The sequence below is a fragment of the Desmodus rotundus genome, chromosome 6, assembly GCF_022682495.2.
Source record: "Desmodus rotundus isolate HL8 chromosome 6, HLdesRot8A.1, whole genome shotgun sequence".
In the NCBI taxonomy this organism is placed as follows: domain Eukaryota; kingdom Metazoa; phylum Chordata; class Mammalia; order Chiroptera; family Phyllostomidae; genus Desmodus; species Desmodus rotundus.
In genome coordinates this window covers 114,983,251-115,009,189 of record NC_071392.1, presented here as the reverse complement: position 1 = coordinate 115,009,189, position 25,939 = coordinate 114,983,251, and the positions used below count along the sequence as shown (strand labels likewise).

The window sequence follows — 25,939 nt, the reverse complement described above, 5'->3', positions numbered from 1 at the left end:
TCTATGAAAATAAATAAATTAAATCTTTAAATAAATAAATAAATATTAGATACAACCCAAACTGTGTGGCTTTGGACGGCTTATTTAGCCTCTCTGTACCTCAGATTCCTCACGTGTAAAATGGGGGAGAAAAGATGCCTGCCCGTAGGTGGGGGGTGTGAGGGTCAGATGAGCTGGTTAATGCATGTAAATGGTAAGCGCCGTGCATGGGACTAAGTGCTCCATGAATGCATGTGGTAATTACCATGCTGATTATTGAGCATCTACTATGTGCCTGGTGTTCTGTAGATGGTACCTAGACAGTGTGAACATTGGGGAACAATGTACATCGTTTTGTCCTCAAGGGGTTCAAGTTCTAATAGGGGAGAAAAACCTAAAAAAAGACAATGAAAAGAACAGAAATAATAAAAATAATTACAAATGTGTTATAGCAAGTGTAAATCTTAGCCCATCCTCCCTAAAAAACATTCTCAAAAAACAAATTAAATTCTGCCCCCATCCTCCATCCTTCTGGACCAGAGGGAAACTCAATCTCCATCCTCACTGGAAGCTACTCCCCATCCGGGGACGCGGAGGGAAACCAGGGGCTCTCCCGGCACTGGACCGTGGGAGGCCTCTAACCACAGTGCCCAAGCCCTCAACAGCCCCTGAAGTCTAGTAGCCCCCACTTCCAAGCCAAGAGAGGGGCTTGGGACTCTTGCTGGAAGTTAGGATCACTGAGCCCGGGTCCAGCCTCCCTAAGTACATCATCCATCCATCCATCCCCACAGAGTCGGACCACCCCTTGGGGCACTGCCAAGAAAGGGATAGAAGACCCCCCAATCCCAGATTCCTCCAACATTCCTTCCCTTCTAAATCTCCAAGAGCTCCTTTCTCTCCCCTGTCCTTCCCCCAGAAGCAATGAGCAGCCTCTTTACACCAAGGGTTGGCAAACTCAGAGTCTCCAGGACCCAAGAAGGTAACAAAAAAGTGTGAGGCTTGGTGACCAGAGAGCACATGACCCACGTGTAGGGGTCAACACAGCCCAGCTCACCAAAATGCTATCAGACAGTGTTTCTTCCTGGTTAGAAGCCCACACTGTAGACCTATGCTGCCTGGGTTCAAATTCTGGTGCTGTTCTTTACTGCCTGTGAGTTCTTAGGCAAGTCACTTCACCACTCTGTGCCCGTTTCCTTAACCACGAAAAGGAATAACACTTGTGTCTACCTGCATGACTTCACGTAAGAAAGCACTCTGAGCAGCGCCTGACCTTAGTAGGCACTCAATACACACTAGCGCTCATCACATGAAAATGTAGGGCTCAGACTGCCAGACCCTCTAAAAAATTCAGGAGAACACCAAGAGCCAGCATTGTATTTTGAAATTGCTTTTTTCTTTTCCTTTAGCAACCGAGTGAAAACGGTTGTAAAACCACATCTGTGAGCAGGATTGGGCCCATGAAACTGGCAGTTTGCAATATCTGTTCTATTGAGACTTATTGAAGATGGAAGCCAGAAAGGAAATGGAGGCAGCCTTTGCTTTGAACCCTACGACCAAACCTCCCCTAGGCAATAGTTACACAAAGGGAAAGAGAAAATAGAGAGAAAAAACACGAATGACATATCAAATTATCTTGGTATATTGCACATCGAAGTGCTATGAGGATGTTTTTAAGTAACTGAGATAAAGAATAGAAAAAGCAGTTAGGGAAGGTGACATTTAAGCAGAGACCCATGAGAAGGAGCTAACTTAACAACAACAACAACAACAAACAAACAGGGAGAGAGAAGACCAGTCGAGGAGGAAGAGCCTATGCAAAGGGCCTGAGGCAAAAAAGAGCTTGGTGCAAAAGAAGTGAGCAGTAATGGCTGAGCTGGATAGTTAGGCAGGTGCAGCACATATAGGGCCTCGAAGATCATAAAATTATCTTGACGGCAACGTGGAGCCATGGAAGGGTTTCAAGCAAAGAGGTGTGAGGTGGAGCTGACTTTAGGAGCTAATTAGGAAGCTGTTGAAATAGCCCAGGAGAGAGGCTGTGGCCTGGATTGACCAGCAGCCTTGGACATAGACAGCCTCACATTTCTGTGTTTTGATCGACCTCTAAGTCAAAGGCTGGGTTTAAGCCCCAGAGCTTTTCTGTAAGGCCTGCAGCAGCCTTCCCATTGCCAGTGTTCCTAGGCCCATCTTAGACATGCCACCAGGTCTGTCTGTTGACTGGCCTAGGCTGCCCTCTGCTGGCAGAAGAGGGCCGTCCTCCCAGGGCAAGGGGAACAGCAGCCTCTGAAAGAACACAATTCCAGATTGAAAGAGAGAGGAGCACCTGGCTCCCACCAATCTTCCCCATCTTAGATTATGGCATTGCCATCATCCAGTAGCTCAATTCAGAAACCCAGGACTCAGCTCCTCTTCTTCCCTGACTCCCCATCAGGGAGTCCCGTTGATTCTATTTTCTAAATAAAATCCTAAATCAGAAATTTCCTGAATAGATATTAATCCCATCCACTTCTTCCCACTCGCACTGGGCCCACTTTAGCCGAAGCCACCACCATCTCTTCTTTGCTCTATTTAGTCATTTTTACTCTTGTCTTGACCAATCCGTGTCCCACTCAGCAGCCAGAGTGCTCACAGCATCCTCTGATTCCACAATCCTCGCTCCTCACACCAACCAGTGTTGGACCAAACGTCCGCACAGCCCCACCCACCCAGGGCACTCTGCAAGCATGGAGAACTACAAAGATGCGGGAGAGCAGGGGAGCTCCCATCAGAGCCTCACAAACAAGGCACTTGGCCTCCCCACCCCTCTCCCCCTGTGGTGTCCCAGCCTCCTCACACCCTCTCACTGGCTCCTCTCCTTCCTCTCTCCTCCCTCATTTTTATCTGTCTCATTCCCCCCTCCCGCAAAGTCCAGTTCATTTCTAATGCAAAGCAGATTGGCTATTTCTGTTTCTTTGACACCTGCCATCCAGACATCTTAAGGAATCACATTCCCCTCAGGCAGATTGTTGAGATATCATTCATATATATATATGGTTCCCTCCCTAGAAAAAAATACCAATGACAAGACAGTAAAGTTTTTCACCCTTGAGTACACTGTGGTGCTGACATCCTATGCCTCTAACGTTCCATTGTTTCAATATCCTATGGACTGGCCCGAGATCACAGAAACCCTCACTGACCCCAGACTCAGACTGTGTAACGGAAACCTCACCCACCCAGAGGCCTTGAGACAGTGAGCTGGACACCCTGACCACACTGAGCCAAGGAGGCTCATGAACACAGGAGCCTCAGGGTTTCTGATGTGACGGAACCCAAGCAGTGGGGATGGGGAGGGGGTCCTGATGCTCGCCACCTTCCAGGCAAATCTCCAAAGATGGAGTGCGGTGGGAAAAAAGAGAGTATTTTATTTAATGGCAAGTTTCTGCCTCAAATATCTGGGTAAAGGAAGTAAGGAAAAAACTCAGAGAATGACATCAAAAATAGCTATTTAAATCTTTCTTATTGCAACTACTACATAGGTTCAGAACTGAAAATAACACAAGAACAAAAAGTCTGTGCACAGTGCTGACTGTTATCACCCAAAGAAACACCGCCCTGTTGCCGTCTGCCAGCTCAGTTCAGGTTGCACCAGGAACCCCTTTTCCCACCCAGAAGTGTCACAAACGTGGGTGGTTTAACTGGTCTCCAGTCGCTGTCCAGCTTCAGGCATCTTTCAGAGTCTGTGCCCCCAGGTCTCCATTCACAGGCCCACACTAGCCACGGTTGGTGGCCTGCTGGCAACGACACGCCCCCTTCTGCGGGAGGGGAAAGAACCACCTGAAGTTTTGCTTCCCGAGGAGAGCTCAGATTCCAAAGTCCTCTCCCAGGATCCCTTGCGTGCGGAGAGCCAGTGGGAGGGTCCAACCTTCCAACCAATGAGGGCCAGTGTCAGCCATATTTGCGGCTTCTGCTTTTCTGGCTGCGTCATGTAGCTCTCGGGGGCGCAGCTTCTAGTCCCACACGCTCAACTGAAACCCTACCCCCAGTGGAGGCCCGTCCTCCGTTGTACGGAGGCAAATCATAACTTGTTAACTCAGATCACGAAGACTGCCATTTGTAGCGCGCAGGTTTTCTGGGAAGGAGCGTACAGACGGTGTGCAGAGAAGAGCAGAGGACGTGTAGAGAGAGGATCCTGGCGGCGTGGACGCCATGGCTTTGCGGGGTAACTGAGGCCCAGCTCCGTCCCTATCCCTGCCTGTCCTTTGCAGGCATTTGGTTGTTCACCTCTTTCTTGGAGTTCAAGAGCTGATACATTCCCACCTTTGCCAATGCAGCCCGTCCCCAACCCAGCAAAGACAAAGGGAACTCTGAAATGACAACTTTGTTTTCAAGTCTTCAAAGATTTTTGTTTACTTTTTCTAATGTCAGGAGCAGAAGGATGCGTCCGCGATTCTTATTCCTACTTGGTAGACTGTCATTGCTATTTTCTGCATATTTTTAGGTTTTAATTTCCAGTTCCCATGCTCATCACCGTCCCTCTATAGCAGCAATTTTCAACCGACTTGCAACAACATTTTTTAAAACATGCAACAACCTGACTATTAGTCAGGGGCACTGACCTCTTTTTTTCTTAGATGGTCAAATTAAAAAATGATAACAGCCAACAAAACAATAGCCGTCTGATGTAAGTGAATGAAAATTATACCTATTTTTTGTCAGATCAGCAAAAAATCTATTTTTTGGTGTGCTGCGGAATTTTAGTAATGAGTTTCTGTGTGCCATGAGATGAAAAAGGTTGAAAATCACTGCTCTGTAGGCAACCATTGTAATGGACTTGATATGTATTCTTTGTTATGTAAATATTCTTCTTAGCCTTGCGATGTTGCCGTGTGATATGTACTGTTAATTTATATAAATCATATAGCACATTTTTCTTAATGCTCAGCTCTATGTTTGAAACATCTATACATGTTGATGAGGGTTAGGGGGATCATGAGTGATGCCTCACCCAGATCCCTTTTACCAGACACAGTGGCTGGCCTGAGCCCCCCTTGTGAGTGGTGGCTGCAAGCCACTCACAGCTGTCACCTTCTCTGGAGAATTGCTCTTGGTCAAACAGAAGTCAACCAGCCAGGGACACAACCCCACTCCGCCTCCCCTAGACGGAGACCAGACAGGTCCAGGGGTAGGAGAGGACTAGCCTCAAGGTGGGAACAACTGTGGGCTGCACTGTGAGCCCCAGAGCTCCCCCTGGGGTCAGGCTGAAGTCAGTCTCTGGCTAGACCCCCTCCTCACTTAGCCTTTTAGTTCCTTAGCCATTCCTTCCTTCAAACCAAGGCAGGAAGGGGAGGGAGACATGTCTCACCCATTAATTCCGCAGTCCTGAGCCCAGTCAGAGAAGATTGCCAGGTAAAGATTTCTGAAAGGCACAAGAAAAACCATGGTAGTGCAGAAGGAGGGGAGCCTTTGAAGTTCTGTGTGTATCATTTCTACTGTCTAGGACAGAAAGCCTTTGAAACTGCATATTAATCCCAGGGTCCAGAGAAGGGAGGACGAGGGGGATCCTAGAAGCTAGCTACAAGCATAAAACCCCTAAAACCTCAATAAGGGGGGCACTCAGACTAGCTGGGTGCCCACTTGCCGCTTCGTGCTCAAGTGTATTTCATAAACTTAATGTCTCATTTCCACTATATATGTGGTCTCGCGCCTGAATTCATCTGTCAAAGCGAGACAAGAACTGAGGAGGGGGAGCCTCCTGACTTGTATCTCCCCAGTAACACTCCTAAGTACACTTTCCCCCCAAATCACTGAAACAAGAATCCCCACCTCAGGCTCTGCTTCTAGGGAACCTGACCTATGATGGTGATGGTACATTCTCATCCAAACTGGTACGCTTTTAAGAGTGCAAGAGGTTCTGTTAATAATTAAGCCAGGACAAAGGGCAGAAGCCACAGTCCTCCTGCCCAACCGGGACGTGCACGCACTTGAGCACGCACTGGGCTTGCGCTTCCTGTTGCTACCTAGTGTCTGTCCCACGGTGCACATCCAGCACGTTCTGTCAACTTGTTGCCCAGGGACACGCACCTGGGTTTGCTCTAACTCCCCGCTAACAAACAACAACCACAAAAAACTGTTCGGGAAATCCTTGGATATGCCCTCTAGTAGACCTGTTTGAGAATTTCTCCAGGGTTGTGGAGCCAAAGGCACAGAGCACCTGAGCTGTTTTGGCCTCCAAAAACATTTTCCCAAACGAGGATTCCAGCCCTGATGCAAGGAGGTACGGGGCTGAAAAAGTGTTTCCGCCTGTTTCTTCTACCTTAGTAAAAGCACCTTGGCATTTAGTGGGGGCTCCGCCCTGCCAGAAACGCAGGCGTTCCCTGAGGTTCCCTGAGGAGAGGACGTCTGACTCAGGCTCTGAGGGGTGAGTTGGGGTTCACCAGGGTTGTGGGGTGAGAAAAAGGTTAAGTGGAGGAAACAATCCTTTCATTCATTTACATATAAATATTTATTGACCACGTATATTGAAAGGTCCTGTGGCCTCAACAGATAAAAGAACAGTAAATATTTGTATTGAGTTTTACTTCTTTCAAGCCCATTCTCTCACAAGAACCAAAAACCCAGGAACCCCCGGGCTCATGAGTCAGAATACACCTTCGGCGAATAAGGAAGTTCTGCACTGGCGTTGCTCAAACTAAACGTGCGTGTGGATCACCTGGATATCTGGTGGGTGTTGGGGGGAGCCTGAAATTATGCATGTATTACGGGCTCCCGGGTGATGCTGACGCTGGCGGTCTGGGGACCACGCCTGGATTAAAAAGGGCCTACAGAACCACCATGCCATTGTCACATCCAAACAATCCATATTCTAATTTTCCCGCCTGTCTGAGCATTTTCTTTCTAAAAATGCTGTGATCTAGGATCCAATCAAGGATGATACATTACATTTGGTTTTCCCCTCTCTCCAATCTCCATTCATCTACAACAATCTCATGGAGTTTTCTTTTCTTTCATGGCCCTGACATTTTCTAAGAATCAGGCCAGCTGTTGTGTAGAAGATGCCGCAATGCTGATTTTTCTGATGTTTCCTCACTAGTAGATGCAGGTTAAACACGTTTGGCAAGATCGCACAGGTAATCTGTCCTTCACATTGCGTTCATCTTGCCATTTTGTTCCATCCTCTCTGCTGATGCTAAGTTTGATCATTCTGTTAAGGGAGTGCCCACCGGATCACTCCATTGTAAAGGAAACGTCTTCCTTTTATAATTAATAAGTAATCTGTGGGGCAACACTTTAAGACTGTGAATATCCTGTTCCTTAACAACAGCCTTTCCCTCAATAGTTTTATCCATCCATGATCTTTGCTTCTTATTTTCAGAACTATTTAAACATGTAGCCCTGGCCGGTGTGGCTCAGTGGATTGACTGCCAGCCTGCGAACCAGAAGATTGCTGGTTCGATTCCCAATCAGGGCACATGCCTGGGTTGCGGTCCAGGTCCTCAGATGGGAGCGTGTGAGAAGCAACCTATCGATGTATCTCTTGTACATTGATGTTTCTCTCTCCTTCTCCCTCCCTTCCCCTCTCTCTGAAAATAAATAAATAAAATCTTTTTTTAATTTTAAAAAGAACTATTTAAGCATGTGATACTGTGTGCCGAGTATGTGTGTATATGTGTGTGAACACATGAGGAAAAAACTGGAAAATGCTAAATCTATTCACAGTGACTGGATACAATATTAAGTGAAAAGATGTGGGAAAGAACTGCATATTTCTTTAAAATTTGTATTTATATATTTATTTATTTTTAGAAAGATAGGAAGGGGAAAGGAGGGAGAAAGAGAGAGAAACATCAGTGTGAGAGAGAAACATTGATTGGTTGCCTCTCACATGCCCCAAACTGGGGACCTGGCCCACAACCCAGGCATGTGCCCTCACTGGAAACCAAACCAGTGACCTTTCAGCTCGCAGGCCGGCACTCAATCCACTGAGCCACAGCAGCCAGGGCTGCATATTTCATTAGAACAAATATTTGGCAATTTAACTACCCCAGGCTCTAAACAACCTCCATTCCTGATATCAGTTCAGATCTCTTGGAAAAGTAGCCTCCAACAGGAGACTTTGTCAGATAAGCCTCAGGCGCCCACCCTCAGACTGCCCTGTCCTTATCTCTGGACAATATCAGGACAGGTAGACTCTAAGCCAGAAATCCAACCCCTGACAAGAGCTTTCTGAACTTGGGTCAACCCCTCAATTCTCTGGGTCAGATGCACAATCTCCCACTCTGGAGTGTAAAGGGAGATGGCCGGATCAGCCCTAGGCCAAACTAAATCAAGGGCTCAGCCTAGCATGAAGCAGGGGAGTCTCTGATTTCCAGCCATTTGCTCTCAGATGAGGAGGCTCAGAGCCGCCAGGACTGGTTGCTGAGTGAATCCAACAGCCTGAATTATTGATGGATGAATTCATCAGGCACACTGCCTTCACCCCCTGACTCAGGTCACATCCAGCTTATTGGGAAACAGAGCCTGAAAGTGTACACCATCTGCCCAGAACTAAGGTGCCCTGGTCCAAACTCCTTAGCCTTCTATGTAGCTGGAGTGTTGGAAAAAGCAGTCTTTGGAGTCTTACAGGCCTGAGTTCAAATCTCTGCTCTCCCACTGCCAACTGTTATGACCTGGACTGGCTAGTTTACTTCTGTGAGGCTTAGTTTCCTCATCTGTAAAATTGGACCAGTCATCCCTTACAAGTATTATGAGATGAAAGAAAACACACATAACGTTATTAGTACAGTGGCTGGAGTATACTAAGCAAACACCTCTATTATTCAAACGTGTATAAACTGACTTCATGTCTTTGTTTCCCCTTACCGTGAATCCCATGCTCCAGCTCCACCTCACCACCTGCTAAGCTTGGACCAAGACATGTGATTTTACACCATCTGTGCCATTTTATTGCCTCTCAGTTCTAAATCCACTTTTTGCCAGCTCTGTGATAATGGAGCTGAGCCTTGTAAATATTTCTCCTTTGCCAGCTGACATATGTTAAGCCTTTTCAGTAAGGTCTACTAGAGGGACACAGGAAGAGAATGGACCTTTCCTTCCTGGTTCCAGGTTGCCTCACTCTCTGGGTTCCTGGAAAGCATGCTTTCTTCTCCACTGCTTGGCTCAAAGGTTCTCAGTGCAAAGTGCCTTCAAGGTGCAACTTTCTCTAGTTTGTCTGACACACACTTTCTCCAGCTCTTAACTAGGGCAGCAGTAACATAGCCAGGAGCCCCAGACAGCATGGGCCTGCACCCAAGTCCAGGTCACTCCTGCCCCCACCCTCTCCTCACCCCTGGGCACACGTACACTGGGAGACCCACAGGGCTGCTCGTCTGCAGAGCCAGCCACCTGCACTTCATCTTGTGGAACTGGCTGGAACCACCCTGGCCCAAGCCATAAACAGAAGTGCGCTGGGTTCCCAGAGAGGTGTCTCTAAATTACCAATCTCCATCAGCTTATGCTATGTAACATAAAACTACACACTAGCACCCTATAGACTTTATATTTTATTTTTGTTCATTTTATTTATTGTCTTCCCAACACCCCCCATTCCACCACACTAATGAGGGCACGAACGGACTTTTGCTTGCATTGCCCCTCTTCTCTGTCCTCAGAGCCTCGGACAGTGCCTGGCATATAATGGGACACTCAAGTACTTAAGGAGTGAAGGAACGATGGAATATTGGATAAATGTATGCATGAGTAAACAAATTCTTAGTCATGAGGATGAGGATCTGTGGGACAGCCTAGGAGGAGGCGACTGGGTCTGAGAATAGGATCCTTCGACTGCCTCCGGACGGATGCCCACTGCAGTGGTGGTGGTTCTCTCCCGACCTCTTCCAGCAGGTTGCTTAGCAACCGGCCGAGGAGGGGCCCTCCGCCACCGCTAGAGGGCGTGCGGGCGGGGAGACGTGAACGCGCACGCGTGCGCGGCTCGGGCCGGCTAGGGAGGAACGTCACTTCCTGTTTCTTTAGGGGAACGTGGCTTTCCCCGCTGCTGCTGTCTTCCCTTCTGCGACTCTGTTGCAGTGGCCGGAACTGGAATTGGACTCTGAGCGCAGCGTGGTGATGGACTCGGCCCTCAGCGACCCACATAACGGCAGCGCCGAGGCTGGCAGCCCAGCCAGCAACACGACGCGGCCGCCTTCCACGCCGGAGGGCATCGCGCTGGCCTACGGCAGCCTCCTGCTCATGGCGCTGCTGCCCATCTTCTTCGGCGCCCTGCGCTCGGTGCGCTGCGCCCGCGGCAAGGTAGGGTCAGCGGCAAAACCGGGTGCTTTCCACCTCCCTCCTGGGAAACGGCTGACACGGACTCGCCCCCGCCCGCCCTAGAAGGAGCCGACACCTCCCTTCCCTGGACTGACCCTTCCCAGCCTCCATCACCACCGCTTCCCCACCCCAGGCTCACATCCCTCGACTAGCCTTAGGTGGTCCAGGATCGGGGCACCGACTCGCGAACCAGCTACTGACATCTTCCTCTAATAGGGCTTGGTCACTACCCGCTCTCAGACCCTGACACATCCCTCCTTCTCTTCATCGAACTGGTAACACTGTCAGCTGACCCTTACACTGTGATTCCCGCACTAATTGTTCTAAGCCAGCTGGACCCAGCCAGACCAACCCCACCCTCAGCTCTGGCTGTTCATCTGGTCTGAGACAGTCACCCCTTCCCAGGCTCTGGGTTAACACCAGTCTGTCTGTACCCGATGGGGTAGTGGTCCTCACTACTCCTGAATGGTACAATCTTGTGCCATCCCTCCATTAGAAACCCTGCCTCACCCCATCCCAGGGCAGATTCTGGCATCCAGGCCCATCCCTAGACTCTGGCACCTGTCTGACTGGAATCTATGGCTTGTAGTGTGCTCCTCCAGAATCCCCAGAACAGGCCCTTGCCCCTGCATTAAAAAATAAAAATTAAAATTAACCCAGGAATATAGCCTCCAGTTTTTCACCTCACTTTCTGGAACCAGTTTCAATCAGCTAGCCTCTCAGTACCTGGCACCTTGGTGCCTCCCTTCTGAACCAGGCATAGGCCCCTTATTTAGCTGGTTTCCTCTATCTGACAGTCAGCCAACTTTATCTTACCTGTTCTACTCTTGAGTCCAGACCCTGTTCTAATCCCTAACCCTATTCCCACTGCAGCCTGTGAACCTACCTCAAAGTCACCTTTCTTCCTATGCCCCCAAGACAGTCTCCCCCAAATTGGTCCTTCCAGCCAGTAACTGAGCTGTTTTGGCCTCTCGGGTGACACTGGGCCAGGCCCCATCCCTGGCCTTCCTCAACATCTGTCCCATTGGATGCCAAAGAGAACTCTAGCACCTTCCACCTCTCCACTTCCTCCCCCCGTCCTTCTTCCCTATATTAAGCCCTCTCTAGCCCATTGTAACAATGGCTTCTCACTTGCTGGCACCCAGTCGCCTCCTCCACAACCTCCTGATCTGCAGCTCCCTGTGGCGCCTCCCCACCCAAACCTGAAGTTGAACCTGAACGGAAGCTGTGTTACCCAAAGAGGGCTGGCCCACAAAGCAGCTGCCACTTTTGAAACTGCTCAAACCCTCGTTCTCACAACATTACCCAACTTGAGCAGTGGCTGAGGCCTGCCACCTTCCTTCCCCAAAATCAGAGAACTGAACAGCTGGCTCTCTCTATGGTCAGGCGCAGAGAGGAGTAGTCAGGAAGGGCTTGGGTGGCCCCACTTACCTTTCTGTTCTGCCTCTTCTAAGCAGAACTCAGGTGGCCTTCAGCCTCCCTGCCATACCACTCGGGCAGACACTTGGTGCAGGGAGAAATTCTGGAACAGATCAGAACAGAGGAGGTGAGGGGCAGCAGGTGTAAGCCGGGCAGTTTCTCTGAGGGGCTCCCAAAACTGAGTAATTCTTGGCACCTCCTGCATATGGATCACTGATCTCTTCAGAAAACACCTTCCAGGCGGCAGAGTTTCCTGAACCTGCACTACTGTCTCCGGTGTGGGGACGCTACAGACATGAGCGGGTCAGAGCTCTGTCACCGGGGAGTGTAGGTGTCTGGATGAGGGTGGTGAGCAGATCTGCGATTGTAATACAGGTAGTGCTCAGGGTTTAGAGAGAAAGGCTGAGCACACCCAGGGCAGCACAGGGCGATTTTGTGCTGGAGGGGGGCTTGAGCCTCGATGTGGGAGACATTCCAGGAATGAGGAAACCAGGTAAGCAGGGGTGTGAGGCAGAGCAGAAGATGATGCTGGAGCAGAGGGCCTGGACAGAAGAGAGCTTTAGATCCACTGTTGCCTCTAAATACCTCCCCCCCGCCAATCCTACCCCCAGCATCTCCTGGGGGACAGCAGGGTTGGAAGACTGCAGGAAGTTGCAAAGGGCCTGGTCCCTAGTAGCCTCCTGCCACTAGGAGAGCATAACATTTACAAAGCCTTCACCCTCTTCGATTCTCCCAGCAACCAAGTGTGACGGGCAGAGCCAACTTTATTATACCCGTTGTAGAGAGAAAGGAACTGAGGGTCACAGAGATGACTTCTCAGGATCACTCTGCCAATTAGGGATAGAACCAGGTGTCAGTCCTAGTCTGGGGCGCTCTTCTTGATATACAGGTGCCCTATGTGATACACAAGTGACATAGTGACCTAGGGAGAGGACAGGCCAGATGACTTCCTTTTTCTGCCCTCAGCCGTGCTTCCCTGGTCCGTTGGCAAGAAGAGGGAAAAGTCAGCACGGGGGCCCGAGAGTTTGGATTTTCCCACCAGTGTTAAACCCCAAAGCCCGTTGAAAGGGCATGTGAGGACAGAATTCTCCCTGGGGCCCACTTGTCCATGACGGGCAGGAAGAATTGTGAAATCACGGGGAGAAGAAACTGGCGTATCCAGGAGTGTGTTAAGAAGAAGTAGCACAGGAGGAGAAGTCTTAGAGGGCACCCAACCCTGCCAGAGACTCGTGTTCCCAGAAAGAAGAAGATCGCAGGTCCAGCAGCAGCTGCACAGCCCATTGCTTCAAAGGCCCTTGGCGTGTAACTCAGAGGAGCCCCTCAGCCAACAGGACTGGGCTGCTGGGCTGGTACCGGGGTGCCGGGACAAAGAAGGCCAAGCCCTGCCCTTGCAGAGTTCAGTCACCAGGGAGAAACCGATGTGTGACCGGCCACCCAAACTGCATGCTGATGTGCCTCCTGGAGTTGGCAGCAGTTGTCTTTGTGTGGGTGGGGGAGAGTTCAGCAGGCGGAACTGGAAGCAGGGGCGGGGCCGGGGGGGGGGGGGGGGGTGCCTGGGACCACAAGGTGTGTTCAGGGAGGCTGGGAGCAGTGTGATGTGAGCCCAGGACAGGGGCTTGGATGCGGCGACAAGAAGATGCTCGGGGCTTTCTGAGGTACTGAATCCTGAAGGCAACACGACAGTTCGTCTTCATAATGACAAAATTACCGCACACCTGCCCTGGGAAAATAGCAGGCGGTGCAGAAGTATGAAGGAAAAGCCTCCCCAGTACCACTCCTTGGAGCTAATGCTGTTTGGTGTGTAAGCTTCCAGAAGTTTTTCTGTGTTTATACAAACACATGTATGTGCCCATGTGTGTACCCATAATGTAAATTTGTTTTTATGAAAGTGAGGCTTTATGGGCATACTGCTCTGCAGTCTGGTTTTTCCCTGTAGCAGTGTCTTGCTTGTCTCCCTGGGTCAGCACACGTGGATCTACTCATCGCTTTATGGCAGGGAGGGCGGGTAGTGCCTGCCCGTGTGTGGAATTCCCGAGGCACGAGGGGTGTGCAGGGAGTCGTCCTCCCGCCCTGGCTGCCCAGTCCCTCCGCAGAGGCAGGCCCTGGTATCTGCCTCTCGGATGACCATCCGGGAGACCTGTGCCTTTACAAATACATAACCGTGCTCTTCCCCACCTGTGCTGTACAGCTGTTCTATTTTGTTGTATATGTGCACTTCTTTTTCACACCTTTCTTTTTTTCATCAAATGGATGTTGGCGATAAATATGTCGATACTTACGGAGCGGTCGTGTTCTCCTCTGATAGCTGTTCCATGTCCCACCTGTGCCCCCAAAGTGTGGCTCCTGGACCAGCGGCATCGGCATCCGGGAACTTGTGAGAAATGCAAAACCTGAGTGAGAGACTCAGGTGGGCCCGTTGCCCTGGCTGCTCTGACAGTGCGCTCCCTCGGGAGAGCCCTGGCTCTGAGTCCTCCGCTGGGCGTGCAGGTCGTGCGCACGGTCTTTTGCCATTGTGAGCCATGCTGAAATTAGTCTCGTACAGTTATTTCACACTTGTCTGTGTATTCGTAGGATAAATTCCTTGAAATGGATTTACTGGGCCCAAGGCGATGGGAGTGTTTTAACTGCACCAAATTATCCACTATAGGGGTGGTATCAGTTTCGCTCCTACCAGCAGTGACCTCGATTCCCGTGTAGTAGCTGCTTAGTAGCTCATTCTCCAGAGGGTTTTGAGCGGGTGTGTGATACCGTCGGTTCTAAGCTTCAGAAGGCACTCCTGGCAGGAGGGAGGGAGAAAAGGGGCCAGGGCAGACGACTGAGGTGTGGGATTAGCTCAGGGAATGCTTAGGAAGCAGAACTGCAGCCCGCCGGGCGAACGATCGAATGCTATGGTAAGGAGAGGAGACCCCGGGATCTCCAGCTGGAGCCACAGAGTCGGAAAACAGTCCCCAAATCCAGAGCGTTTCTGGGGCATGGCCTGGAAGCCGCACTCCCCGAGCTCGCGCCGAACCAGTCGCTTGCAGCCTGGCCTCCATCTTCCCCCACTGCTTTTGCTTCTGCCCTGGTAATGAGCATCCAGAGTGTCACTGGAAGCTGAATTCATTTCTGCTGTTCGTGTCAGCTTCCCCCCACTCTGTGATTACGTTCCGTGTGTCAGAAGCTATTGCATTAGCACAGGAGCATCTGGTTTTAAAAAAAAAAAATCCAAATTGAATTAGGAGAGAATCCTAACATTTAGTATTTTTGTAACTATGAAGAGTAACTGTTCTGTGATCAGGAGTCTATTCCTCGGAAAGGTCCCAGGCTCCCTGAGCATCTTGTCACAACTGTCCAGCAGAAATTTCCAGATAGGAAAAGTAGAGGGAGTCCAGGGGATAGTAGCCTAGAGGTTGAGCCCTGGGACCAGACAGCCTCGGTGTGAATCCTGGCACCGCCGCTTGCCAGCTGTGTGACCTTAAAGCAAGTGACTGCGCCTCTCTGAGCCTCAGTGTTCTCGTGTATAAAGTGGAGCTGCTGGAAGTACCTGCTCCGGTGGGTTTCTGCAAGGGTGAAATCGTGTAAAGCGCCTGGAACAGTGCTCGGCCCCTAGGAAGCTCTCGGTAAATGTCATCCTCATTACTGTTATTGTCAGGCGGATTTCAGGTCTCCCGTTCTGACTCAGCATCCCAGCGTCGGGTATTTATAACAGTCGCCCACGGAGGGGACCCGATTGCTTTGTGTGCCAGCGCATCTGTTCAGCCTTGGTTGGTCATCAAATAATATTAAGCCTCTTCCGCCTGGGGTACTGGGCTGGAGCGAAAGGAATGTGTGGCGGTGAGCCCTAACATTGATCGGCAGGTGAAGCTGGAGTCCCCCGTGTGCTTTCACACCTGTGTGCTTGGCCTCCGAAGTTTTGCTGAGAGGGCGTCTGCGCAGCCACCTCTGGCACTCCCCTAGTTCCCCGCGGGAGTGCGTCCTGTTGGCCACTCGTGATTCCCATGTGCGTCGTCATAATACAGCTCGTTCATACAGCTGGAATGTCGTGTTCAAGGCCCAGCACTAACTGCTTCCAGGGCAGGAATCGTAGACGCTTGACAACTGACATTGCAGCTGAGGAAATTGAGGCCCCGAGAGAGAATCACCCCCAGCCCCACCCCCACCGCTGGGGAGGCAGGCCCGGCTTTCTGACACCGTAGCCCTTTCTCAGCCCTGTGGCACCCGTACCGTGTACCCCACCAGTAGACGTGTCTTATTTGTCATGTGTCCCGGTGTACTGTGATGTTCTGTTTGCTCTCAAGGTTTTGGCCTGCCTGCCTGTGAACTCTTCGAGGTCAGGAGCGAGTTTGGGGGGGTTGTGTTTTGTTTGCTCTTTGTGCTCACACTACCACTACACTGGGAACAGAAATTGTGCAGGTGCACATAGGGGGTGAGGAACCTGCCCAAGTCCCCCTGCACACTCCTGCCAAAAGCAGAAACCAAGGGCTGGGAGAGGAGAGGGGAGGAAGATAGCCCAACCTCTCAGTGTCATCGTTGCCCACACCCCCCCCCCCCCCCCCCCCCCGCCACCTCCCCGCAGAGCTGCTCGAGACTGACTCACGCGGAGCTGCTCCTCCCTGTGCCTGGGCCTCTCAGCCGTGCCTGCGTGGGGCTGTGATGGAGGGGGACTGCCTCCCTGATAATCACAGCCCCTCAGAGGTCACAGCGCTGCACAGTTTGCAGGCTCTTCGACATCCGCATCTCGTTTGGTTTAAGGCCCTTGGCCCTCTCAGATGTAAGTAAAACTAGAGGTTGTCATCTGTTTGACAGGTGAGTAAATGATTTGTCTCAGTCTCCCAGCAGGCCATTGAGAGAGCAGCAGATACCTTGGCTATGCTGTATATGCATCATTTTCACGAGTATGAATTATGTCTGTAGGGAAGACTCCCAGGAGTGGAATTGTTTGGTCAGAGGGTACGTGCGTTTGTGATTCTGACAGCTACTGCCAACGTGCTGTCCACAGCAAGACCAGAGTGCCCTGCTGACGGCGTGTGGGTCAGCTCCTGTGCCCCACCGCCTCGCCAGCTCAGCGCGTTGTCAGGCGTGGGTGTCTGCTGTTCTGATGATGGAAAGTGGAATCTCAGTGTACTGTAATTTGAGCTTCTCTTGTTAAGAGTGAGGATGAACATCTTTCCTGTGGTTAAGAGCCACTAGCAGTTCCTGTTCTATGAATCTCTGTGTATCTGGAGCATGTGCGGGCTATGGCTTGGCACACCTGCCACGTGGTCCTCCCCAAAAGGCTGGACCAGTTTGTACACAGTCGCATGCCATGCAGGCAAGCACCCCAGTTCCCCACCTCTCCGTCTCCTACCGACCATTCATGGGCCTCCTGCACTAAGCCCCCGTCTCCCTCCGCTTCCGCAGCCTTCCACCGTGGTGCACGAGGGCCTCCCCAGGCCAAAATCGACCTCTCCAGGCAGCTTCCCCCTTAGCTTGTTTTGTCCTGTTGGTTTTTAGGAGGCAGCTGTGAGCTAAAATATTAATGGACTCTGCGGCTGAACATGACCCCTTCTCTCGGGGGTGCTGATTCACAGGATGGACGTGATGGCGGAATCTCCGGCACTGTGACGAGTCTGTGGCTCTGGGGAGAGAACTGCTCTTTGGCTTCAGCAGAAGTCTGACCTGGTGTTGGTAGGGCTTTCGGAAGCTACAGTATGAAATAGGATTAGACATAAAATGTGGTGAGAATTGCAGTTGTGAAGTAGGCTTATCCCGGTGGGGGAATCTGGAAAAGCTTTGGGAAAGCTTCGTGGTGGTGACGCTCGCCAAGTCCTTGAGGACAGACGGCTCTGCCTAGCAGGGGGGGGGGGGGGGGGGGGAACCTCATGGTCCTGGAAGCTTCCCGCTCTGGGTTCTCAGTGCACTGCTACTGATGGGTTTTCATTAGCAAGTCTGTTGCTGTGAATTCTGTGAAGAGTTCCCATGTTTAATTCCTGTGTTGCACTATCAGTCCATTTCCGATTCTTTCCGTGTTTATAATGCTGAAATTGTTTTGATTGCATTCGGTTCTTTTTCATGTAAATATCCTCTGTCAGCTCCCTACCCAGACCACATTGTTACCAACCACAGCATCTCCCATTGTAAATGTAGGTGTGGCTTTCACTCTTAACCAGATTCAGTTTTCCCAAATTTCTTAAGTTTTAAGTGTCGTTAGGACTTGCTTCTCGCTGTTGGTGCCTTCCGCTGTGCAGGTTCAGCCATTGCCAGTTTTGTTTGTCGTTGGTTTATTTCCCCTCAGTGTTCACCACCTACTGGGTATAAAAGATTAACCATATTTACCTCTTAGCTAATCCGCAAGAAAATTGGAAAGAGTTCTCATGAGTTCTGGGACAGCTCTGTTGTTACCAGTTTCCGGGGTGGTTTTGTTTTTGTCTTTTCAGTTACTCTACACCCTGACTGTCATAGCCCTCTCTGCCATAGCTCTTCTCCCTAGCCATGCCACCCACGCCTGAGGTCCTCCCTGGGGGTGAGAATATCCTCAGTTGCACGACAGTAGGATCAAGGGTCTCACCCCAGGGTGATTGGGCAGCACCCTTGGCCGAGGGAACAGCCTCGAGACAAAGCCTCGAGTTACCAAAACTTGGGACCCCCTGAGGCACCAAATTGAACTGGGGCTTAGAGCGGGTGGAGCTGTAGGGGCGTCCAGTTCTCATCAGGGTCCAGCCCTCGGAGGCCAGAATCACACCGCTGCTCAGTAGGCGCCTTTCTTCTCCCCTCCAGAACGCCTCGGACGTGCCCGAGACGATCACCAGCCGGGACGCCGCCCGCTTCCCCATCATCGCCAGCTGCACGCTCTTGGGGCTCTACCTCTTTTTCAAAGTAAGTCTTTGCCGCCTGTTGTGTCATTGTGTTTCAGTAACTTTTTCTTTTATTTTTGCCATCACAGGAGACATGCATGTTGGTTTATAGCAAACAGAGCAGAAAGAAAATCATAACAATTCACCCCTCGACCTACTACCCAGAGACCACCGCTGCTGGTGCCTGGGCCTCTACCCCTGTCTTCTCTGGGGCGTGGAGCTTTGTGTTTTGTTTCCGTAATGCCCGGCTGGTCTCATGGTACTCTTCATGTTGGGATGGGGTGCAGCTTGTGTCTCAGACATACCTTGGCTATACTAATCGCTTTATGTGTTTTTAATTTATCGAGGTTGAGGTTTATTTTCCCAATAAAAGTTACACAGGCACAGTGTTGAGAACCTGGAAAACACAGAAAAGTAAAAAGGGGAAAACAGCAGTCATCCAAAACCCCACTACGAGAGGCAGCCACAGACTCCCTTTGGAGGTGTGTCCTTCCTCTCTTCCTCCTGGTGCATGGGTTTCATTTCCCATTCATAACCTCATTAGCATCTTCTCATGTTACTGCAAACTCTCCTTAAACCTCTTTTTAATATAATATGTCTTATTTTTTTATTTTATTAAAGATTTTATTTATTTTTAGAGAACGGGGAAAGGAGGGAGAAAGAGAGGGAGGGAAACATCGATGTGTGGTTGCCTCTCGCACACCCCCTGCTGAGGACCTGGCCTGCAACCTAGGCATGTGCCCTGACTGGGAATCGAACCAATGACCCTTTGGTTCACAGGCCAGCGCTCAATCCACTGAGGTACACCAGCCAGGGCTAACATGTCTTATTTTTTAATTATGAAAGTAGTGTACACAGAATACTTAAAGAAAAGGAGGGGAAAATATCAAGAGAGGGAAAAATGCACAAAGGTAATCCCTTACGACATTTTGGCCATCTCCTTTTGGGCTTCTAATAAGCATTTTTTAGCATAATTATAATAATCATTTTAACGGTAGTGTGTCTTTTTTTTTTTTTTTGATAGTACGTCACAAGCACTTTTTTCCTGATCAAATAAAATTCCTCAAGGACAACCTTTATTTTACATTTTAAAAATATTATGTACATGGTTAAAAACGTTTTTCATTCTAAGGAAAGGCGCAAGTGAGCTGTAACCCTGTCCCCAGTGTAGTGTCTATAGTGTATATGTTAAAATTTAAAAATGAATACATGTCTCAAACATACAACTCTCACCACGGAGGTATTTTTGTATCGAGACAGTTAAATCTGCCCCAGCCTTTCTCACAGCCACTCGTGGTTCTGTTTTACGGATGTGCCCTGAGGGGGGCGGGGTCAGTGCTGAGGCATCACAGCGGTGCTGCCGGACCCTGTTCGTGCGCATGGGTGGGCACGCACACGTATTTACAAGTGTATCTGCAGCATCAGGTAGCGTCTCCATCTGTAATTTGGGCACATGGCGCCACGTCCCTCCGAAGGGATCATACAGCTGACACCCCTCTAACAGCCACAGGTGTGCTGGCTGCCCTGGGTTCCCGCCCACACTGGGCTGCGTCCCGAATCTTTGTTCTTACCAGGCTGCCCGTGAGTTGGAAATGCAATTGCTAGTGCCCGTTTCCCATTCCTTCGCTCCTTCATGGCTGGGTCAGAACCACTCTTCTTTATGGTTTCGGTCTCTCCCCGCAAGCCGAGAAGCTGTGGTTGACTTACATCATCCCCCGTGCTTTACACAGAAAAAAATCATTCTGATTTTTCACTCTTATCAATGAATAAGAGTGCATCGAGTAACATTAGATATTCGTTGGTTGTTTTTTATTTTTTTTCCCTGGACCTCGGGGGAAGAGTTGACTTTACTAAATGCTTTGGCTCATAAGCACACCATCATCAGTCCATGCCAGGCCCCCCTCCCTGTTTTTTCTCCTGTCTGCCCCTGCTGCCCACCTCCATCTTTCGCCTCGACTTCCCTCTGTGCCAGAGGCGCCTGCCCCAGTGGTTTGGTTTATGTCTGTAGACGTGTCTCCGTATAAAATACATGGTGTTGGTGCATCTGTGTGTATTGAACGAGGGTCCGGTTCCCAAAACTAGAATTGTGCAATGCCTCTCCTCTGTTTCCTTTTTCTTTCCCCTGTACTTTTGAGATCTCCTTGTGGCTGTGCGTGAATTGAGCCCGTTGCCTCTGACTTGGCCTTTAGCGGGTATTTCTCAAGTCTTTGCTGTGCTAATTGCCAGGAATACACACACACCCAGGCCCTTGCCTCAAGATCTTCTAACATTTTTAGTATTTAGGATTCCTTCCTTAGGCTAGATGCCGCAGAAAGGAATTTCTGGCAACAGAGGGTATGCACATTTTTATTTAAGGCATTGGATGCCTATTACTCAGCCTGCCGTCCTCTCCTGGCAGGTGAGGCCCAGCCTGCCTTGAGCCAGAGGACACAGCATTCCTCTTCCCCACGTCTCCAGAACGGCCGCATTGACATTGCTGAAAGGCAGCTGCCTGGGCGACAAAGCCACCAGACTCCCCCTGAGCTCCAGACCGACGGCTGGTCGGTTGGTCTGCCTGACAGTGGCCTGTCTGCCTCTCCTCCTGAGTGCAGCACTGGAGTTTGTACCGTTTCTTAAAGTCATGAGGTTTACTTTAGCCCTTCTCCTCTAGAACTGAGTGCTTTGGGCAGCTCATAAAAACTAATCTTTCCAGCAGTCGCGGCACAAAGAAAGTGAGACTTGGTGCGCAAGGGCAGGCCCGCCAGATGCTCGAAGGGGCGGCCAGAGAGCAATTTCCCGAGGGCCCACGTTGCAAAGCACTATGTGAGAGGCACCCCACATCATCATGAGGAAAACACAGTCCACAAGCCTGTGTTCGTAGGTCTTTTTCTCTGTAGGCAACAGATTTGCTCATCCGTTCATTCACTCTTCCCATAAACATTTATTGAGTGCCTGCTACACACCAGGCCCTGCGCTGGGTGCTGGGGACACCAGAGTGAGAAAAACAGCCCACCCGTTCCCACCCTCAAGGAGTTTGTGTTAAATGGTGGCGACAGACCCTCATTAAATAATCACATAGGTAAATGGCAAGGTACAGTCCTGGGTAGTGCTGTGAAGGCAAAATCTGTCGCACCAGAAAAGAACAGAAGAACCATGCTGGAGTGAACCCCCTCTCCTGCCCAGACCCCCCCATATTAGACAGCAGCGCCTCCGTCCACCTCACTGCTCAGCCAAACACCCCGGGGGCCATCCTGCTCCCTGCTGCTTCTCAGCCTTCACAGCCAGCCCCTTGCACACCCTGCATGTCCAGTTCCAGACAGATCTGGAGTCTGACTGCTGCTCGTCACTTCCCTCCCTCCCTCCAGCCCAAGGCACCGTCCTCCCTCCACTGGATTTACACAGTGCCCTCCCCACTGGCCCTGCTTCCACTTCTACCCTGCACGGGGCAGCAGACAGACCCTCCCAGCCATTGCATCATAGCCCCCCAATCCCAGCCTGTCTCCCCCAGATGAATCCAAAGCCTTTCCACAGCTCTGCAGAGTCTGTCTCCCTCCCACCTTCCCAGCCTCATCTCCTGGCACCCTCCCCTTGCTCTCTCAGCTCCAGACTCAGGCCCTGACTATTCTTTGCACACATAAGCATGTACCCACCTCAGGACCTTTGCTCTCACCCATCCCTCTGTCTCAAATGCTCTTCCCCCACACACCCTCACAGCTGCTCCCTTTGTTAGGGGTTCTGTCCTGAATGAAGTGTCGGGCTGTTGGGGGGCTTTCCCTGGCCACCTGTCTGAGTAGCAGCGCTCCCCGTTTCTCTCTCTCTCTCCACTTGCCCTGCTTGCTTTTCTTCTTGACACCCTCACCACCTGACAATATATTGCATATTCATTTCTTTGGAGATTTCTTTTTCCGCCACTGGCACATGAAATCCATGAAGGCAGGGACTTTTCTGCCTTATTCCTTGCTGAATCCCCCACGGTTAGCACACTTCCCTGCATGTAGTAGGTGGTAGGCAGTAAAAATGAGCCGCGAGCAGGAGCATGGTGAGTAGGGTTGGCCTGGGTGAGGAGAGGAGAGCGTGCAGGCAGCATTAGAGCGAGCACAGCACGGTACGAGCTACAGCTGAGGAGACCCGCAGTGGTCACTGCGAGGGCCGGAGAAGCCGACTGAGGATGGAGGCCGTGAGCTGTGAGATCAGAGGGGAGCGGCTGAGAGGCTTTAAGCAGAGGAGCAAGGTGATCAGTTGGGCAGATTTAAACAGACTCCAGAACAGCCCTACCTGGGAGTACCCAGTGTCCCTGTGGCCCATCCATCAGCACCTGACTGCCTCCCAGTTAGAGACCCCCGTGATAGCAATGTCAGAAGACAATGCAGTGAACATGGCAGAGCGTGGCAGAGCCTTCCCAAAGCCTAGAACTAACAGCAGGTGACAGCTGGCCCTGGAACACTGAGAGAGCGTTTCTCAGTTTCACCTGACAACACACGGTAAGGCCAAGAAGCAGCTGTCAGGCTGGCTGTCATAACTTCCAGCTGGGAGGGCTGTCCAGAAGAGCGGGGTGTGGAGAGTGGGGCAGGGTGCAGATGACTTGTCACCAGCGTGCTCAGGGCCTTGGAGAAGGACGCTGTGAAGCGTGCGTTCTTAGGTCCAGACAGCTGTATTTGGACTCTGCAGTCCAGGCCCCCCTGCCCCACGAACCACAGCATTGCCCATCCCCAGGATCCGAGCCGCCAAGCGCAAACCCACCGACTCCTTGGGGAGGTGCATCTGGTGGTCCTCTCTTTCTTCCCTGTAGCCACAGAAACCAGGAGGCCTCTGTGCTGTCGGAGATTCTTCCTGACACTGTGCGCCAACTCCGGAGGGGGGCGACTGACCTCCAGAAGAGGAAGAGTGGGAACTCTGGTTTCCTCACAGCCACCGGCAACCCTGACTTTCTGTTTCTCTTTGTATTTCTGCCTCAGATATTCTCCCAGGAGTACATCAACCTCTTGCTGTCCATGTATTTCTTCGTGCTGGGGATCCTGGCCCTGTCCCACACCATCAGGTCAGAAGGCAGCTTTTTCAGGAGCCAGTACAGGGTCCTGGATGAGAGCATGACCTTTGGCATCATTCAGAGCCAGGTTTGAACCCTGGCTGTAAAACCCAAGGGAGTCTTTCCTCTGTGTCACACCGTGGGTGACCTGGGACACGAAGCGTGACCTCTCTGGGCCACAGTTCCCTTGCAGGGAGTGAGAAGAGTGTTCCCGGTTGTTGGGAAGGTAATACTTGTGAGCAGTGCTGAGCTGAGTAGCTCCAGTGCCCCCTGCCAGGTGCTGCAGCCCGCTGCGCCAGGCGCCGTGCGAGGCACCTCACGTGTGGTCTTAGTTCATGAGAGAGGGGTGGTGCCGTGAGGAGTTAGGAGGGCAGGCCCTGGAATTCGGCTACCTGACTCTGACTCCAGACTCTGCCATTCAATAGCCCTGTGACTCTGGGCAAGTTACTTAATCCGTCTGGCCTCAATTGCCTCCCTGAATGTGGAGGAGAATGCTAGCACCTTTCCTCATGGGTCATGTGGAAAGCATTTAGCACAGTGTCTGCTACTGAACGCGCTCAGTAACTGCTAACTCTTGTTGTTATCATCATTGTGTTAACCTGCCAGATAGCCTATTAGGTTAGCTTCTGCTTTAATTCCTGCGTCACACTGGAAACTGAAGCTCAGAGAGGTTAACAAGTTTGCTAATATCACACAGCCGATAAGCAGCAGAGCCAAGATTCAACGGCAGGTCTGTGTGGCCCCAGGGCCCATCCTTTTTTCCACTGTCACCTGGTCAGATTGCCACGTCTTCTGTCGGTTCAGTGGGAGTGAAGGACCCAGACCAGAGACCCTCAGGTAGGACTGCTGGTGGCATTTTGGACCTGCTGGTTCTCTGTGCACAGTAAACACTCGGCGTCCCTAGCCCACTCACCACGTGGGCGTTGTGCCCCCAGCCCAGCTACGAAAGTACCCCCATCTGTTTCAATCTGGCCTCTTGAAGTGCTGCAGTCTCAGGCCGAGGACAACTGACAGAACAACCTTGAGATGGCCAGCAGACCAGGGAAAGTTCCCAAAACGGAAGAATGCAACTTGAACTCAGCCTGGAAGGGTAGGAAACCTGGAAGAGGCAAGGAGAGAAAGGCCAGGCCAGGAGCCGGAGGGTTGTGCATGTCGAGGGGCAGTCAGAATCTTCCCGTAGCAGTCAGAGAGCAATCTAGAGAGAAGGAGCAGGGTCTGCTCACAGAGGCATTGAAAGCCGAGGTGAGTTGGCCTCATCCCTCTAGGCATGCTGGCAGGCAGGCGTGTGAGCTCGAGAGGCAGATGGCCCTGGAACTGAGGCTGGCTGGGCCGGCTCCATATTTGTGTTAGCTACTCAATCTCCGCACACCAGCTTTTTTACTCACCAGGTGGAGATCCTCCAAGTACCGCGGGTCGGGGCGCCGGGCAGATCTAGGCACGTTGCAGACCTGAGCACAGTGCCGAGTGTGCCATGGGTGAGCTGCTGGCCCGAGGCCACAGCTGGGACTTGAATTGTCTTCTGACTGAGTTCAGTGTTGTTCAGCTCTACCTGCCTTCAGTCTAGCCACCTGGGGAGTTCTCATCCAGCTCCCGTCCTACAAAATCAAAGGCACCTCTGATTTGGCCCTAGCAAGATAGTGACAGACCCAGTCACCCTTCCTGAAAGACGGATCTCTCCCTTCCTCATGGACCCAGGGTGGGGCGGGGTCCAGAAAGTCACTGCCAGACACTGGGACCCACCCTTTCCCGTCCTGAGTAGGGTCTTCCCCCAACCCAGCCCCCACTCCAGTGCTCAGTTATTCCACCCCGGAATCTTTGAGAGGCTTGAGACCCCTCCCCATCCCCACAGCCCAACCTCCCTCAGAGAGTGAAAGAACCCAGTACATACTGAAAGCTGGTGTCACCTGGTGGCTCGGTAGGCCCTGTGCTGGGCGTAGGTTGATTCACTTGTTCCCTAACAACCGCGCAAGAGCTGCATCCAGCTGCCCAAGCAGAATGTTTTGAACCTGTCGTTTTGACGCCAAAGACATTTTTTTTTTTACTTTAGTACAGTAACTGAGGGACCTAATCCCAAATTTGTCATGGATTAGCTAAGAAACAGTTGTTCGTCTGCCTTTTAACAAATTCATAGTTTTTACTGATAGAAATTAACAAAACAGAACCAACAGCAGCTAAAACTGCACATGGCGATGTTTGCGAGTGACTGAAAACTATCAGAAGAACCATTTTCTTGGTAAAATTCAGAGCACAAAACTTGACCCAGGAAGATTAGACCTTATAAAAATAATGGCTAGTCACAGGCAAGAAGAGCTGTCCGCCATGCAGGGTCAGAGCTGTCCTCTGAAAAATACGAAATGGACTAGAAACTGTGAGATGAAGGAAATTGTTATTGTAAAACTTACATGGAAAAGAACTGGCTGAGTATAATTTTAATTTAAAAAAG

At 51.0% G+C, this 25,939-nt stretch overlaps 1 protein-coding gene and 1 long non-coding RNA gene across 7 annotated transcripts in view; both read left to right on the top strand.

The window, feature by feature from the left end:
* The first annotated feature begins 6,499 nt into the window (after positions 1–6,499).
* On the top strand, positions 6,500–7,451 carry LOC128781163 (uncharacterized). The gene is made up of 3 exons (XR_008427058.1): positions 6,500–6,678; positions 6,986–7,085; positions 7,331–7,451. It is a non-coding gene; the product is annotated as an uncharacterized lncRNA (long non-coding RNA).
* A 2,498-nt stretch (positions 7,452–9,949) lies between these two features.
* HM13 (histocompatibility minor 13) overlaps positions 9,950–25,939 on the top strand; it is a 37,887-nt gene continuing 21,897 nt past the window's right edge. For 3 of the 6 annotated variants that reach the window (XR_002974670.4, XM_024559153.4, XM_024559152.3), the window contains exons 1-3: positions 9,950–10,242; positions 18,415–18,513; positions 23,426–23,508. Coding sequence is in view for 4 of the 6 variants with exons in the window: in XM_024559153.4 (XP_024414921.2) it covers positions 10,060–10,242; positions 18,415–18,513; positions 23,426–23,508 (365 nt within the window). In the remaining 2 variants the exon portion in view is untranslated. The remainder of the gene's footprint in view (positions 10,243–18,414; positions 18,514–23,425; positions 23,509–25,939) is intronic. The other 3 variants (XR_006655276.2, XM_045194570.2, XM_045194569.2) reach the window with 1 other exon arrangement.